Source organism: Amborella trichopoda, chromosome 3 (genome assembly GCF_054954075.1).
Source record: "Amborella trichopoda isolate Santa Cruz 75 chromosome 3, AtrichopodaSantaCruz75HAP2 v2.0, whole genome shotgun sequence".
Classification (NCBI taxonomy): domain Eukaryota; kingdom Viridiplantae; phylum Streptophyta; class Magnoliopsida; order Amborellales; family Amborellaceae; genus Amborella; species Amborella trichopoda.
The window spans coordinates 31,582,048-31,599,179 of NC_142338.1; the positions used below are offsets into that span (position 1 = coordinate 31,582,048).

Genomic DNA, 17,132 nt, shown 5'->3' on the forward strand with positions numbered 1-17,132 from the left:
CTACACTTTTTTAAATAGAAATTATATCAAATTTTGGAGAGAAAAACTACTTAAAATTTTAGACAGAGAAACTATCTCCAAAATTTTAGAGAGAGAAACTATCACAAATTTTATGTTGTCGAGAGAGAAAGTATTTTAAATTTTTAAAAAGAAAAACTATATCAAATTTTACACAAGGAAAGTACTTAAAAGTTTATGAGAGAGAAACTATCTCAAAAATTTTAAAGAGAGAAACTATCTCAAATTTTAAGTTTAGAGAGAGGGTAACTTAAAATTTTAGAGAGAAACTATATTAAAGAGATAAAGCACTTGAAAATTTGAGAGAGAAATTATGTGAAAATTTTTAGAAACATAATTTCTAATTTTAAGTTTTAGATGGAAATTATATTAAATTTTTAGAGAGAAAAACCATATCAAATTTTAGAGAGAGGCTATCCCAAATTTTTAGTTTTAGATAGAGTATATTAAAATTTTAGATAGAGAAATTGTAACAAATTTTGTTACCAAACAAATGAACATAGAAATGATTGTAAAGAATCCATGGATTTTATATGGTTTATCCAAACAAAAGATTATTCAAACAAAATATTTGAGGAATCCATGACAAAAATCCTTGATATAGAAAATCTATAGATTTTTTTAGATTTTAAATATCTAAAATTCTTAATTTCCTCCTATCCAAACGAGATCGTATAAATATTTGGTGTGATTTACATGATTATTGGAAGGCATGTCTTCTTCTAAAATTCCTGCAGTATGCTTCCATTAGTAGTGCTTTCTACAAAAACATAATTATCTTATTTAAAAGAAGAAATATATATATCTCTTATTTTTAAGTTTCATATCTCCATGACTCAATATTTCAAAACACATATTTGAGGATAGATATTTTAGGTTTTATATCTTCTAAAACAGTAGACTAACTTTTTTCCACTTTAATATTTTTTTTTAATCCAAACAAATTATAAAATAACAAGCATTTCTAAACCTACATTTTCTCTCCCATCCCCAAACTTCTCACTCTTTCACTCTCCCACAAACCCCTTCTCTCTTTCTATCTATTTCGTGTATTACCCCAACTCTCTCTATCTCCTTTCGTATTACCTCTCTCCCATGTTACTCATCAACCCCTCTCTCTCTTTGTGTCTGTGTGTGTCTCCCTCTTTCTCTCTCTCCCTCTCTGTCTCTCGTTCTCTCTCTCCTTTGTGTTTCCCCAAACCCCTCTTTCTCTCCGTCAAATGTCGTAACTTATAACACCTTTATATCTGAAGCTTTCGAATTGAAAAAGAAAATGGCTCAAAAAAGATTGATTGTTGATGGGTTCACTTATGGGGCTCTTGTATATGGTGTATGCACGAAGAAAACGACTCAAGAGATAAAACGAGTTATCACTGAAATGCTAGAGAATGGACTATAACCTGACTGTTATATTTACAATAGTTGGATTAATGATTTGATGAGAGTAGAAGAAATTGAAGAGGCTTTCAGTGTAAAAGATAAGATGGTGGCCTCGGGTATTCAGCCCAGGGCTATAACATATAACATGCTTATTCGTGGGGTATGCAAAAAGCATATGGTGAAAGAAGTTGATAAGCTCTTGGATGAAATGGTGAGGATGGGTTGTACCCCAGATTCCATCGCTTATACTTTGGTTATTGAAGGGCAATTTGGCCGGAGCTTTCTATCTTCTTACCAAGATGAATCAAAGAAGAGTGAAACCATGTGTGGTAACTTGTAGCATTTTGATAAATGAGCTTCAAAAATATGAAATTTCCATATGTTCTTGATTGGATTTACCAACCAAACCTCTAATTCTCCACTGCTAAACCTTCAAAACCTTAATCAATCTTCAATTTACCATTGAACTTTGTAAGCCCCAGCCAACTTTCTATAAAACCTAGGTAAAGGTATTACATAGCATCAAACAATGAGACAATTGAAGAGTATTTTAAGCATTAAGCAGAGATGGAAGGTTTTTCCCTGAAACTGAAAAATTTTGGAGTCACTTAAAATTCTATCGAAAATGGCAATACCTCTTCAAATGGCGTGAATCCCTACAAATGAAGATCTTTGTGGTTTGGAACCTGGTTTGGAACCTCCGCAAATCGACTTCTGTCAAAGAGATGAGAGGTTTGGTGATGGGCTTGGGAAACACAAGTAGAGACGGTGAGGTAATACGGAGGGAGAGAGAGAATTAGGTAATACACAGAGGACGGAGAAGGGGATTGGGTTGTCAGAGGGAGAAATTGAGATGAGAGAGAAAAAGATAAGTTTAAAAAGATTTGTTATTTTATGTTTTATTTGGGCTAAAAAAGTTAGAATTAAAATAAGAATAGATAGCCTAGGGTTAAAAAGATATAAAACTTAATATTTCTAAAACTTTTGAAATCTTGGATCCAGTAAGATACGAAACCTATCAACAGGGGATATGGTGATATTTTTCCTATTTAAAATTTCGATTTTGAGCTGAGGAAAGCTTTTTGTTTGTTTTACGAGAGAGCGCTTTGGTTCTGGCTCTCCTAGATGGAAATATGTAGCATTTCCGTCGATTTCCCTGCTGCTCTGCTTAAATTTCAGGCCCAATCGTTTCAGTTTAAACAGAAAACTCTGAGATTTCCTGTTATGAAATCTTCTTCTTATGGCTATCCAGATAACAAATCAATGTTTATTCTTGGAATGGGATTTGTTGGAACGTGTTTTGCACATCAACTGAAAAGTAATGGCTGGTATTAATCTCTCTCTCTCTGCAATTTCCTTCCCCAAAAATGAGGTTTTCGAAAGTCATAAATGATCGAATGTTTGAGAAACAAAAGTCAATTATGTTATCACATCTTCTGCCAAATCGAAAAGAGAAAATGAACTTCTAGCCACAGAGAGAGGGTTATTCTGCTTGAGAAATGTTTGAAAGATTATGCCTTTTAGCTTAGTATTTAGAGAATAGAGAATAAAGAGAGAGAAGTTGAAAAAAAAAAAAAAAAAAAAGAGTAATGAGAGAGATTAATGCTGCTCTCTCACTACATTAAGACCCCAAAAAGAGATTAATGCTGCTCTCTCTCTACGTGAAACAGGGAGGTATTTGGAACTTGTACAAATGAGAATAAGAAGAACAAACTTGAGCAAATGGGGTTTAACATGTTCACCTTCGAAGCTGATAAGGATGGGTAAGTTTATAGGTGACCAGGATCATTGAATCTTCATCTAAATGGCCTTTAGCCTGTAATTCATTCTGCATTTTCTTTGGACATGCTATTTCTTTTGTTCTTTTTACTGAAGATCTTGTTTTGTGCATAGAGTTATGTCAAGCCATCTTTTGGGGCTTCATTTCATGAATAAGTTGTAAATTTTGATGATTTTCCTGATGAATTTTCAATGTTACATTTATTTGGGCTTCATCTAGTGCTTGCCTTTCCATTCATTAAGTTTAGGTAGCTGGTTTAGCCCAAATTCATCATTCATGTATGTGAAAATTTTTGTTTATCTCAGGCAAGAGGCGTTAAGTGCCATTCAAGACATGAGCCATCTCTTGATATCCATACCTCCTGTTGTTGGCTTGGGGGATCCAGTATGCTAAATAAAAACTGATCATAACTATTTAATGTATCATATTTGTTCGTGATGCCCAACCTCGCATTCTGCAGGTATTGTCTCTGCATCAAGATTTCTTGAGGATTATACTGCGTGATAGCAAACTTTGTTGGTTGGGATACTTATCATCAACAAGTATGTACATGCTTTAGTTAGTGACCACTTTCCTTTTCTTTTAAATATTTGTTATTTCTCGTTCCTTGAATTTTTTTGAATTATAAAAAAAGAAAATCAAGTAAAAGTTTTCTTGGGTCATTTATATCATCACTAAGGAATATGATTCTTTGGATCAACATCAGTAATGTTCTAGGACATTACTTTATAAGTTCCACCATAAATGGTTGCTTAGAACTACTTCCCCTCCACAGGTGAAGTGCTTGTAGTGAGAGAGGATAGTGTGGAGCTGGTTGTTTTGATGATAAAGACAATTGTATGGTCACCAATAAGTTATCAAAGTTTCTTCTCTCTGTCTCACTTAAATATGGATATTTTTTTCTAACCATGCTTAATTGCTCATAAAATTGAGCCTTGATTCCATGGTAACTTACATTATAGCTCCATGTTAAAATCTCTTAGATGCCAAGACGCAAGGCTGTCATTTGCTTAAGCATAGAGCTCCATGTTAAAATCTCTTAGATGCCTAGTCTCTAAATAATTATGTGAAAGATTTAGTCTTGCGTATTCGTGGGTGAGCTAATTATTTTGAAGATTTTAAACTTGTTGGTTTCTCATAAATCTTTTGGAGAAAATTGAAAAATTATTAAATGATTAGAAAAAATTATCTTTTATAATGTCTTTAAAAAGTCTTTCTTGAATTTAAGTTTCAATTACTAGAATCTCAGCATATACTTGTTCTCTTATTGTTCATGTATCTTTTTGTTGTAAACTTGTATTTGCATTTAACCAAATATTTAACTTTCAAACGAATTGCAAGAAATTTAGAAAAAGAGAATGAAACAATATTGACAAAAACATTCTTTTAAAACAAAATTCTTTTCACAAGATTTCGGGAAATATGGTGGTATCAGTCACTATTCTTCCTAACATCTCAATCTACATGCTAGATGATCTTGTGTGACTAATGTGATGAAATAATTAATTGGGCAATTGTGGCTTAATTAAGCAATAGTGCCTTAATTAGAATAAAGAGAACCTAACTGAAGAACCTTATCATGACCAGAAAGAGGAATGGAAAGAATATTCCTATCTGTAGTGTTTTAAAGACTGCCAGTAGATTCAGTGGTCTGTTTGGACTTGGGAGGAGAAAGGCTACTAGAAGTAAGAATTTGGGATTTGTTGGGTCATGCATTGGATATGGATGCATTCCCAGATTAAGCCACATAATTTTTCCATTACATTGCCAATGAGACCGGATTTTCATCGAATTGTTCCCTATCTGCATGTCTATTTCTGGGTAGGTCAAAGAGAGATAATCGAACCCAAGACCTCTCTCATTTGCAAACTAGGTGTCTCCCTATTAAGCCAATGGCTTGGTTGACATCAAATTTCCATCCAGTTTATGAACCTTTCCATGTCCATGTCTATACTTGCATGCAAAGACCGAGACAGGCATAGGTATGTGCATACACATCTTGCCAATGATGCAAACATCTATATTAATAAAGATTTAAAACCACCATTTTGTATCACATAACTTATCAAAAGAAAAAAGAAATGTTGTTTCTGACATACCTAGAGAAAATGTCTTGCTTGATTTCCATACTGAATTTTTAATTTGGGATTGCAGGTGTTTATGGAGATTGTGGTGGCGCATGGGTTGATGAGGAGTAAGATGCTTCAATTTTACACAAATGCTTCATAATGTAATTCGTATGAGAGAGAAACTTCATCTATTTTTGACTTTTATCCCAGATCTCCAACAAAGCCATCAAAAAGTTCAGCTTTAGCCAGGTTGGCTGCTGAGAAAGACTGGCTGGATCTTGGACGCGATCTTTGTGTCTGTGTCAATATACTTCGCCTTGGAGGAATATATGGACCCGGAAGAAGGTAGCTCCCTCTACCTCTCCCTCTCCCTCTCCCTCTCCCTCTCTCTTACACACACATACAGACACACGCACGCACCACAAACAAATTGGTTTCTGCTCTGAATGCCTTCATTTTCTTGCAGTGCTGTGGATACTATAATCAAACGCAAAAGCCTATCAAATGATCACAGGACAAGGGAATCAAAGAGGTACACAGCGAGAGTTCACGTTGCAGATATCTCTCAGGCAATCAAGGCCAGCATGGACTTATCTTCTTCTGGGTACGCTACACTATGTTCACTCTCTTATATGTTTTTCTCTTGTACATTCTGTTTTACTCTTATGGTGACTTATGTATCATGAGATTTATGTGTCATGGCATTCTATATATTTTTTTTCAAGTCTTAGAAATACCCAGTCAATTGTCCTGTTTATAAGTTGGACTCAACCCGAGTGTTGCTCAAGTCACGAATAATGCTCAACAACCACATTGTCAACCAACAGAACAAGATTTTCAAACTCAAATGTCCAACTTCGGTGCCTTTGAATATTTTGGACATGCCCTCAGACAAATTTATTAACCAAATCATGTGGATACCATCGAAACCGTTAATCTGTCATTGTCTTCTCCTTTGTTCTTATCAGGAAAATACTGCACAAGTTTAATGCTTCAATTTCCTTAAACACGGTTGCTTTGTACTCCATGTGGTTCCCATGGTTAACAAGTTCTTATCAGTTTGTGCAAACTTCGGCAAGTTTTCCCATACCTTTTTTATTTAAAATTTATATTCGTAGTATGTTTTATTTTCTCATTGCATAACCACAAGGAATAGATACAAAATCTGGTTGAGAGAGAGTAGAGAGAGAGCCTAATTAATTTAATTTCTCATTTGTATCACTCACCATATTATGAACCTGTTTCAGAAAAATATACAATGTTGTGGATGATGATCCAGCACCACGTGAGGAAGTCTTCTCCTTTGCATACAACTTGATTGAGCAGAAATGGCCCGGGAAGTTCACCCAAGCTCCTATGGGCTCAGCTCCCTTCAAGCATTTGGTTGGAGAAAAACGAGTATCAAATAATCGTTTGAAAGAGGAATTGGGTGTAAATCTAATTTATCCAAGTTATAAGTTGGGCTTGCAGAGTATTGTGGAGACTATAAAAACTCGCCTTATTAGTCATGGATTTTGGTAAAACATTGTTTGGCCCATTTTGCCGGAAACGATGTGTCTGGCAATTTGCAGTTACGTGGAAATTGGGTGTTGGGTCTCTCTCTCGCTCTCTCTCTCTCTCACTCTCTCTATGGGGCAAGGGTGACGTAGGTGGAACGAACGTGGAAATCAGAAAGAAATCGATTCAACGTACATTGGGCTTTTTGAATGATTACCGGAACTATACGAGCGTAAGAGAACTGAGAGGAAAAATTGCATTTGGGAAAATTGAACTATGTCAGCGAACACCTACTTATATCCAAAAGGCACTACTTAAATTCAAAACTAAGAAATTGAAAGAAACCTATAAACTGAAGAAGCAAAATATGCAGAAATAGAAAGAGCTTTCGAAGCAAAAGGGATTGAACAGGAAAAAGACGGATCAATTGAAGAATATCCTTTCTTTTTTTGTTCGGAAGACAAAGGGGATCCGAACAAAATATATCCAAAAGGGATTGAATAGGAAAAAGACGAATCAAGTGAAGAAGATCCTTGTTTTTTTTTGTTTGGAAGAAAGGGGGATCCGAACCAAGTAGATCCAAAAAGAGTGAATGGAAAAGAAAAAACAAATGATCACTTCAACCTCAAAGAAAAATGGTATAACAATAAGGCTGTATACCGAGATTAGGAATATAATGTTGCAAATAGAATCAGAAAGATTGAGAATTGAAAGCACTTACACTTAAAAAAGATAAAAATTTATTCAGGTTTGAAAAACCCTTCTCCCTCTGCCAGCATTCAACTCAATAACATTGAATTTCTCTCAAAGGGCTTGTTGGAAGAATGTGCGATTATGTGCAAAAAAGATGAGCTACATATATGAGATCACAATAAATAAAGCTTCGCCAGAGGTTAGTCATATCCAATTTTTGAAAAAATGATCATTGACCGGGATCTCTCATCCAGAAAAATGGTCTGAATCGGTCTGATCCATGCTTAAAAATTCAAAACATGTCTGAAAATGCTTCTAAATATTGTTATTTTGAGTTTTGAAAAAACTAAAGGTAGCACATTATGTATTTTCATTAATTTGTTAAAATACGTGAATATTAAAATACTCTTTTTGTCTGAATATCTATTGACCATTATATTTACATTACAGAAAAAAAAGCAAACAATTATAATGGATATGAATGTATGTTCTAAAATAAAGTATACAACTATTAAAATCCAACCTAGTATCAAAATGAAAGACGGCATCATTGTAATGCTACCTACATCTTAAACAAACTGTAGATATGCCGACGGGTCACCTCCTCCCCGCTCCTTGGCATCTTCTTCTTCAAATTCCTCTTTGATTGATTAAGAATTACTTTCGTGCACAGCAGTAGATCTCTTCCTTCACTGTCCACAGCTCGGCTATAAACTTCTTTTAAAAAAATTGCAAGAACTCAAAATCAGATATTTTTTGGTCCAAATCTACCCCAACTCCTTTTAATAAAGGAAAAAGTTTACATAGAGCGGAGGCTCTAAACGATCAAATTAGAACCAACTTCACAAATTTCATTAGAAGAGGTTATTTTGATGCCCAAATATTTTCAAATATCATCTCAACATCAAGATGCATGGACATGAGAAAAAATGAATTTCAAGTTTTGAAAATAATGCATCTTGTAATGCATTTTTGAACCGACAATTTTCAAGTTTTCATAAATCTACACTACTTTTGAAGCTTTAAATTTTATAATTAAATATAAAAATATATTTTAAGGCTATCACAAAGATTTCCAATATTGAAACTATATTTCTCAATACTATTTGAAGGTGCGCTCTACTTTGATTGTTTAAAGCCTCGGCTCTATACAAACCACACCCTTAAATAAAATTGATTCAATTACGTAGTAGATTGAAGACCAAAAAAACATTTTTTTAACCGAATTTGAATGAAAATGGTTCAAAATAGAGGAATAAGTTTGACGATTGGAGGGCGGACAAAACAACAAAGCACAAGAAATAAAACCAAGCCCAAGACAATTATAAAAATAATAATAATAAAAAAATTGTAACAATCAAAAAATAAAATTACCTCCTATAAGTGATAGGATACTCCTCCACGCTCTGATGTCCCAATGGGAAAAACGATTTAAAATCAACTGATTTCACAATTCCTAACAAAAAAATATTTGGGGTTCAGATTTTTACCAAAATTCTCAAAAGTTAGTTTCGTAATTCTTAAACGCAATTCCAAATTGCATTTTACAAGCGAAATTGGATTATAACTGATCAAATATGCCAAAAGTTCCAATCCAAACGCTGCAGATTCATGTGAAAGGAAAAAAGAAGAAGCCATTTTAGATCGATAATTCAGGGTTATCAACGATTCACTATGCTGAATCATCTGGTTCCTCATTGGAACTAGAGGATTCTTTTGGGAACCATCTAGTTCCCTAATATATTAAGGGCATTTGAATCAGGTAAATCCAATCGGGTTCTCAAACACTGGTCAAATCTAATGCTGCCTCTCCGGTGATCTTATGGAGAAAATTGCACTGGCGCTTGTTAACTACAAGGATCAGTCTTAAACTTAAAGCGAAGAGAGAGAGAAATAACATAGTAGAACTAAAAGTCAACCTAGACAACATACTGAACTAAAAGTCAACCTAAAATGTAAATTTCTCTGGCCCAGTGTTTTTACAGTACACTCGAGACACCTGAGTAAAATTACCCAAAATACAAAGTCTAACTGAAAATGGATGGTCATCTGGATTAGTCACAGAGCTCTTTGTTTCAACCCCAACACTTCCTATGTCAACCTCTAAATTACAACACCAAAACCAAAGAAAGGGAATAAGAGTGAAAAGAGTGGTCTTTCTTATTATTTATTTTTCCTCTTACACCTTTACTCCAAATAAATGAAAATATGTAAAAGTATTGAGGATATTAGTTCCATCGGAGGGCATTCAGAGTTTGCTGATGAAGTTGTGGATCACCTGCTGCGACAACATTGTAGCCTAAATGCAAGCAAAGCAACGGCACCGTTAAAGCATACCATATGTATAAAGGGATCCCATATATAGAGAAGAATTTTGGATCTTAAACTTTAAATAGAAGGGAACAAAAAAAAAAAAAAAAAAGGGAAAAATGACCAACTACCCCCTCTCCCACAATTACGAGCCTCATAAACCTTGGGTTCATGTAAAACCCTTGGCCCCCCCAAAGTTTATAAAAGGGCACTCCCCTTTCCACCTTTTTACTACACATTATTTATCAAAACAACCATTTCTCAAAAGAAATAACACAGTAATCCAAAATTCAAAACAAAATGAGAGAAAACCAAAAGCGTCCCTATCTTGTATCTCTCCCCGTCGCAGCCCACGGCTCTCTCGCACCACCCTTCCCACAGCTCTCCTCTCCACCCTTCCCAAGTTTTTTTCTCTCTCTACTCCCTCCCCAAGCTCTCTACTCCCTCCACGCGCGCCCTCTCTCCATGTGAACAACCAAATCATGGCCTTCTCTCTCTAAAGTATCCTCAAAAGTTGGGGTTCTGCAGAAAACAAAATTATGGCTCTCTCATCTCTTAAAGCTCTCCATAAATTAGGTTTTCTGGAGGTGTATTCAATATCAAAAAGGCCATACCTGATGTAAAGAGAGAGTGAGGGAGGGAAGAGAAAGCTTGTGCCGGCGAAGGAAGAGAGTATGGGGTACATGGAGCTTAACACCTTGTTTTGGTTTTGGGCAACGGAAATTATTTTAATTAATGGAAGTGTTCGACATTTTGTAAAACAAAATAATGAAATTCGTAAAAAAAACAAAGAAAATCATAGTTGGGGGACTACTCGTTCTAAAGCTTTAAACTTGAGGGGATCCAAAGGATTTTTGTAGACCAAGTTTATTTAAAAATAAATAAAGCAAAAAAATGCAACATAAGTCTGCAAAGAAACCTATCAAGAAAATCATAAACTTGAAATTTTGCTAGTATGAAGCAACTTTGCCAATAAGAAGATTGTGAAAACTCTTCGGAATTAGGAAAAAGCGTTCAACAGAATCCTTATATCTTTAATTATATTCTATGATTGACAATATTCGTAGGCATAGTATGCTCAATGTTTTTCTAATATAAATATCAGAGAAGTATACAAAGAGATTATTTACTTTGGGTACAAGAAGGTCACAATGACTCTTATCCGTCTGATTTCAAAATAGGTGGTTGTAAGACTCAAAAGTTCAAAGAATAATTCTCGAACTTCATGACACCCCAAGCCATCCAATTTGTCATCTAATGGCTAGAAGTAATTTTGACCTCCTTGTAACAAAGATAAATGGTCTCATAGTATACAATCCCGTAAATAAAAGTGACATCAAACAGCCTAAAATCCAGTGTGGAGCCCCAATCAAACAGAAAGTTAAAGTACCTGTCACACGCATGTCTGGAGAGGCCTCCCAATAGAGGTCGTGTCCCTTCCAATCAGTTATCAATCCTCCAGCACCTTCTATTACTGGTATAAGCGAAAGGAAATCATAGGGCTGCAATAATATATTATCACAATAAGCCCAACTAAGTGTTATGCAGACCAGTAAAGAGAAACAACTAATGTGTGTGTATGAGAGAGAGAGAGAGAGAGAGAGGAACCGCAATATAGGCAATTTAAATAGAGACTGACTTTTAAACTTTGAAAGATGCCGCACATTTGAAAACTAATGAGAAAAAGAAAACTAATCTGTCTAAACGTATGCGTAAGGTCCACGAATTCAGGGCTGTACGTGACATCTCTCCCTCTCTCTCTCGCTGCACATGACATCTCTCTCTCTCTCTCTCTCTCTCTCTCTCTCTCTCACACATTTATAAAGAACTATGGCAGCTCTTGTTCTTATTTCGTGGTATAAGAAACCAAAATCCTTTTGGCAATATTTTTAAAATAAGAGCATGTGATTCTTGGCAATATTTTTTAACTGGTGGTAGAATTGTAATATCCTCTGTAATAAAGTAAAAATAAGAATTGGGTACTTGCACACACGTACAAACACATGGATATGCCAATAGACATGACTCCATGAGCAAAGGATAAATTCATAAAAAGGCCCACATTAGACATGGGCAAGATACAGAAATACAAAGAGGGGTAAAACATGCACCAGCTAACAGAATATAACAATGTTAGAAAATTAAACTTGTGCGCAGACCTCGGCCCCTGGTTGGATCAATTTACTAGGATGAGTCCATGTCGACTTGCCCAAGTCCACACCGAGTTTGAAAATGCCTTAAGAGAAGGGAAAAAGGGGGAAGTCCTTAAAAATCAGAAGGAAAAAAAAAAAGGTGAAAATAGGAAAGACAAGAAAACGATAATCTCTGGCTTTACTAGTGAAAAACATCTCCCCCAAAATCTTGAAGAATCTTGTGAAAATTCTCTCTCAAAATAATGAAATCCTAACCCTCATACGAAAAAATCTCTCCCATAATTTGTAAAAAAAATATCATGAAAAATCTCCATCAAAATAACAAAAAATTCTCTCAAAATTTCTCTCAAAAATTCTCTCAAAAATTTCTCTCAAAAGTTTCTCTCAAAAATTCTCTCTCTCAAAATTTCTCTCAAAATCTTGTAAAAAAAGGCATAAGAAAAGAGTAAAAAATCACAGCTATAAAGAGAAAGAAAGCGATAGGAGAGGGGGCAGAATGCGGGGGAGGGATTTTAAGAGAAAGGTCATACTATTGAGGCTACGGCAAACATGACCCAACCATTTTGTTGCTTTCAATGAAGGGTCCAGATTTAGCCTGGTTTTGATAGTGCTTGGCTCTCTCTTGCAGCCAACTTCACCAACCCTTGTTTGTTACCCAAGCACTTTGCAAACCCTTCTGGTTCTCTTCCTCTTGGTTCTTTATTTACTTGTTTTATTTTGTCTTTGCTCAAGACAATTATTTTGGTTAACGTGTTATTATGGATTGTGGTGCATTATTGACCTTTTTATATACTAAATGACATTCGTGTTATTCATAAGAGCATTATTACAAGGGAAAACTTTCTATGTGACCCAACCACATATGAATCATATGTGACCCCACTTCTCAGTTGTTCGATCTGAATAAACGCTTAGAATTGCTCATCACAATGTCATGCCAAAAAATTGTTTGATTTTTAATTGTTTTTCTTCAAAACCTTTTTGAGTGAAACTTGTGGTGTTCCATCTTCTTATTGGGGCACACCTAGCAAAAAAATAAAATAAAATAAAAAATAAAAATATTTCTCATGTAAATAAATGGCCAAAATACCTACAAAAAGTAGCCTACAAAAGTTTCATGTGTATTTTGGTAAGTTTTCATCAAAGGAAATATTTTTTATTATTTTTACCATGCGTGCCCCTATGAGATGAATGCATGCCCCAAATTTCGCTAAATAGTGATTTCCAAAATAAAGATTAAAAATAAACTACTCTGAGCCGTCAGATTAGGATACGATGTTCGAGAGCCAAACTGTGACATTGTGACTCAAGCCATCCCAGCCATCTACTCAAATCCAACAACAAAGAGCAAGGGTCACACATAATTTATATGTGGGTTGGTTCACATGCAAAGTTTTCCCAACAGTAAATTGTATATGCTTCTATTATAAATAAAATTCGAGAGGTGTGTGGAGGGTAATCCAACCCTTTGTGAGACTCCCTCCAGCCACCTCTCTCTTGCACCTTCCTTCCAGCTCTCTCTCTATCTCTCTCTCTCGACTTCCTCTCATCTCTCCCTTCTTTCCCTATGGAACTACACTTTTGACAAGGTATCAGAGCAATCATATCCTTATATCTCACTATTCTCCTCTCTTTCTTCTTTATTTTCAAAGGAGGAAACCCTATTCTGCCTATGCTGATCTCAACAAGTCGCACTTAAGCCTTTCTCTCTTTTGTGCGCATAACCAACATGGTTATCAGTGTTTGTTGTAAATACTTGTGTTGTTGGCGTTTCAGTCCTTGGATACAAAAAATCAAGAGGAATAGTGGTTGACATATGTCAAAGTGTGTGACTGATGTTGTAGAAGGCATGTGGAGGTTCATGCAAGAGTTCTAGTGGCGAGATCGATTCCGTCTACATCTGAATGATAAGTATTTCTCCATGTGACCCACTGTTTGTGTTGGCTTTTGCCCTGTAATCTGCAATTTGTTTTTTCTCTCTGGTTTATAAGACTCAATCGAGTGATTTAGGGCTTCTAATAATATTCGGCCTGTTATATTATTTCCATATTCTCATTTTTATTGGATCTTACCCTCAAGCTAGAGAGAGTAAGCCTAGAATTTCTAGCATCAATAATATGATTGGAATTCCAACTACTACTGTAAAATTAAATGGGTCCATTACTTCCTATGGGCTCAGTCTACAAAGGTGTTTCTCAGTGCCTACAGTAAGATGAAGTTCTTGACTGAAGATGGGCCAAAAGAGTCAGATAGTGGGTACGAAGAATGACTTAAGGAAAATTATCAAATCATGACACAGTTGTGAAATAGTATGAAACCGCATGTGAGTGTGAATGTGATGTTTCTTGATGCGTTTCGAAGTTGTGCATGAGATGTACTCTTCTGAAAAGAATATCTCCCGAGTCTATCAACTGTAAGAGAATTTTTTTTACAGCAAGGTAATAAGAGTATTAGTGAGTATTACAATACACTTTGAGGTATGTGGAAAGAGTTGAACATGTATCAGCCCCTATTAAATAATATGGAGCTACTGAAGAAGCAAAGAGAAGAATTTAAAGTGGCAAAATTATTGTTTGGCCTTAATTCCAAGTACCAGTCCAAACTCCCTTCTCTCTATCATGTATAGTCTCATCTTCAAGAGGGCTGCCATATCCACACCTTCATCTGCCCCTAGTGCTAGTGACAGGTCTAATTTAACCTCCTCCATAGGTAGAGGCAATGGTAGATGTCGTGGTGGTGGTAAACTTTTTTTTTTTCTAACGGTGATGATATCCATCTAATTGGCTCCAATGATCATCACCAAGCTCTCTCAACTTCGCTCTGCATGAGGAATACAATAAACTTATGAAAAATAGCCAACAGCCAACCACTCGTCCCTCTACACCAACGGCTACCCTTGCAAATACAGGTACTACATTCCTTGTGTCTGATAAGCCATCTTCTAAGGTCGTTCACTTAGGAACCTCTCACTTACATGTTCTTCTCCTGATCTACCAGTGTCCAATACATCTGTTACATTAATTGATAGTTCTCTATCAAGTGTGTCTCGAAAAGGCGTCAGTCATCCTACTTCTCTTTCATTATCATTTGTGCTCTATGTATCAAAGTTTCCATTTAACTTGTTCTCAGTTAGCAAGGTTGAAAATTCCGGCCGCCTGGATGCCTAGGCCACCCGCCTAAGAGGCCTGATCGAATGCCTAGGCACTGGGCCCTAGGCGGGTATGTTCAAGGCAGGTGCCGAAGCTGTGCCTTGCATGCCCTTGGCCGAGGGTGGAAAATGGCCCTTAGTTAAGGGCATTTTCATAATATTCCCCCTAAAAAGGGGGAAAAGGGTTTTTGGGGGCATTCATGCGTACAAAACCCTTGTGGTGAGTTTTAGAGAGAGAAAACTCTCTAAAAACATAAATTTGTAGATTTTTCAGAAGATCGAAAAAAATTTCAACCTCCTCGAATCCTTGCAAAGTTGAAAGGCATTCATCCCAAATCTTTTTGGAGCGTGGAGTGGTTGGGTTTTGGCAATCAAAAGTTACCGATAAGGTTTGTATTACAATATTTTTAATTAGGGTTATATATTTTTTGTGTAAAATGTATAATGATATGTTATTCCTTCCCCCATGGAGGTTAACTTTATCAAAAAAAAAAAAAAAAGATATGTTATTCCTTCCCTTTTGTTTTTCCATTTTATATTTTTAATAGTTTGTATTTAGATTATTTTCCTATTTTGATTTTTAGTTAAGGAAAGCAAATCAATGGAAAAAGTCTATTGACCCTAAACAAAATGACACTTTTTTTTTTTTTTTTGCCTGAATTAGTTTACTTGCATGATCATATTTTTTTTTCCCATTTCGAGCTTTAAATCATTGCCATAATGATGAGTAGGTTTTACTTGGATTTGTGATTTTTAGATCAAGAAACCAAATCAATGCAAAAAGTCCATTGCTCCCAAATGTTGTTGCATGAAATAGTTTACTTGCATGATTCGTAATTTGTTTTTCCAATTTTATGCTTTAAATCATTGCAATTTAAATGTGTAAGTTTTACCTTGAGTTTTTTGACATTTTTTTTTTTTTTTTTTTTCTTCTAGAGCATGCTAGTTTTACTTCTTCCTTGGATTGTCAAAATATAGAGATTATTCTTTCTACTTCATTGACTATTTGTAGTTTTCTAGATCAATTTTTAATATTATTTGGTTGATCAATTTTAAATATTTAGACTGCATAGTTCTAAATTAATCTTGCTTTTGTGAATTTATTTACAAAGTGGACTTCTTTTAAATGCATTCAAGTTTGACTTAAGTGGTTTTGTCTAATTTTCAGGATTACATGATAAGTTGATAACTAAGGGTTGTAAGCAACAATGTCTTCCTCTAGTTCAAATAAGAAAGTTGATCCAGCTTGGAAATATGGTTGTCCCAATCCTAATGAAAAGAACAATGTAGCTTGCAAATTATGTAAAAAGGACTACAATGTTGGCATTAATCGATTAAGGAAATGTTTGGCCGGCATTAATTTGACATAGCGTCATGCACTCAAGTCCCTGGAGATGTTGAAAAAGAGATGTTGGAAAAGGTCCAAAAGAAGAGAGAAGAGACAAGGAAACAATATGAAGATATTAGGAGATCTGTAAAATATCTATGGAATAGAAGACAAAGAAGAGGAAAGGACCTTCATATCTAGACCAACCACTTTTGGGCATAAGAGACCTCGAAGAAAGGGGCCTATTGATACATTCTTCCCCCCTCCTGATCCCGAGGTGGTAGTTTGAGAATGGGTACAGGCACAAACTAGTCTAGACAGTCAAGTAAAGAAGCAGGATAGGGATCATATTAATTAGTAGCATCATGATATTATCAAGCAGATCTACTATTTAATACAGCTAGCTTAAAGAGCTTCCAAGCTATGTTGGGGGCAACAGGCAGTTTGGCCTCGACTATAGGGCACTTACACCTTATGAGTTCAAGGTTCCTTTGTTGAATAAAGAAGTGGAGCTCACAAATGACTATCTGAAGACCCACAAGGATGCATGGGGCAAGTGTGGGGTGATCACTATAACAGATACTTGGAGCAATAAAAGGTCAATGAGTATTATGAATTTACTGGTTAATTGTCCCATGGGGACAATTTTTGGGAGGTCCAATGACGCACCTGATAAGATTCATGATGCGAGTTTCATATTTGGAGTGGTAGATAAGTGTATTGAGGAGGTGGAAGAGGCAAATGTTGTGCAAGATTG

The 17,132-nt window shown here is 35.5% G+C and overlaps 2 protein-coding genes and 1 long non-coding RNA gene across 10 annotated transcripts in view; 1 reads left to right on the forward strand and 2 right to left on the reverse strand.

Moving 5' to 3' along the window:
* Positions 1-1,544: 1,544 nt before the first annotated feature.
* Positions 1,545-6,845, forward strand: LOC18426769 (NAD(P)-binding Rossmann-fold superfamily protein). Of its 7 annotated transcripts, XM_020662696.2 has the most exons (9): positions 1,546-1,609; positions 2,651-2,726; positions 3,069-3,161; positions 3,484-3,562; positions 3,639-3,720; positions 5,333-5,372; positions 5,458-5,592; positions 5,714-5,851; positions 6,495-6,845. In XM_020662696.2, the coding sequence occupies exons 2-9, from the start codon at positions 2,662-2,664 to the stop codon at positions 6,766-6,768; spliced, it is 906 nt and encodes a 301-aa protein (XP_020518355.1). In that variant the 5' UTR covers positions 1,546-1,609; positions 2,651-2,661; the 3' UTR covers positions 6,769-6,845. The 7 variants fall into 7 exon arrangements, with proteins under 7 accessions (XP_088716644.1, XP_020518355.1, XP_020518357.1 ...); XM_088860518.1 differs by lacking the exon at positions 2,651-2,726 and having other exon boundaries at positions 1,545-1,609; XM_020662698.2 differs by lacking the exons at positions 1,546-1,609; positions 2,651-2,726 and adding an exon at positions 1,917-2,171.
* Positions 6,846-7,793: 948 nt separating this feature from the next.
* On the reverse strand, positions 7,794-8,952 carry LOC148782841 (uncharacterized). Of its 2 annotated transcripts, none has more exons than XR_016051059.1 (2): positions 8,812-8,952; positions 7,794-8,151 (listed from the first exon to the last, which is right to left on the reverse strand). It is a non-coding gene; the product is annotated as an uncharacterized LOC148782841 (long non-coding RNA). The 2 variants fall into 2 exon arrangements; XR_016051060.1 differs by having other exon boundaries at positions 7,794-8,154; positions 8,812-8,895.
* Positions 8,953-9,369: 417 nt separating this feature from the next.
* The window catches only part of IMPL2 (inositol monophosphatase family protein), a 33,397-nt gene continuing 25,634 nt past the window's right edge, over positions 9,370-17,132 (reverse strand). Inside the window, exons 8-9 of the mRNA XM_006833413.4 lie at positions 11,138-11,249; positions 9,370-9,736 (exon numbers count right to left, since the gene is read on the reverse strand). Coding sequence (XP_006833476.2) covers positions 9,666-9,736; positions 11,138-11,249 — 183 coding nt within the window. The 3' untranslated portion in view covers positions 9,370-9,665. The remainder of the gene's footprint in view (positions 9,737-11,137; positions 11,250-17,132) is intronic.

Excerpts from the sequence above, each read along its gene's own strand:
- LOC18426769 (XM_020662694.2), top strand. The coding sequence starts at position 2,524 with ATGGAAATATGTAGCATTTCCGTCGATTTCCCTGCTGCTCTGCTTAAA. Across the intron at positions 3,162-3,483 it reads TTCGAAGCTGATAAGGATGG|GCAAGAGGCGTTAAGTGCCA; the intron begins GTAAGTTTATAG and ends TGTTTATCTCAG. Across the intron at positions 3,721-5,332 it reads GGGATACTTATCATCAACAA|GTGTTTATGGAGATTGTGGT; the intron begins GTATGTACATGC and ends TTGGGATTGCAG.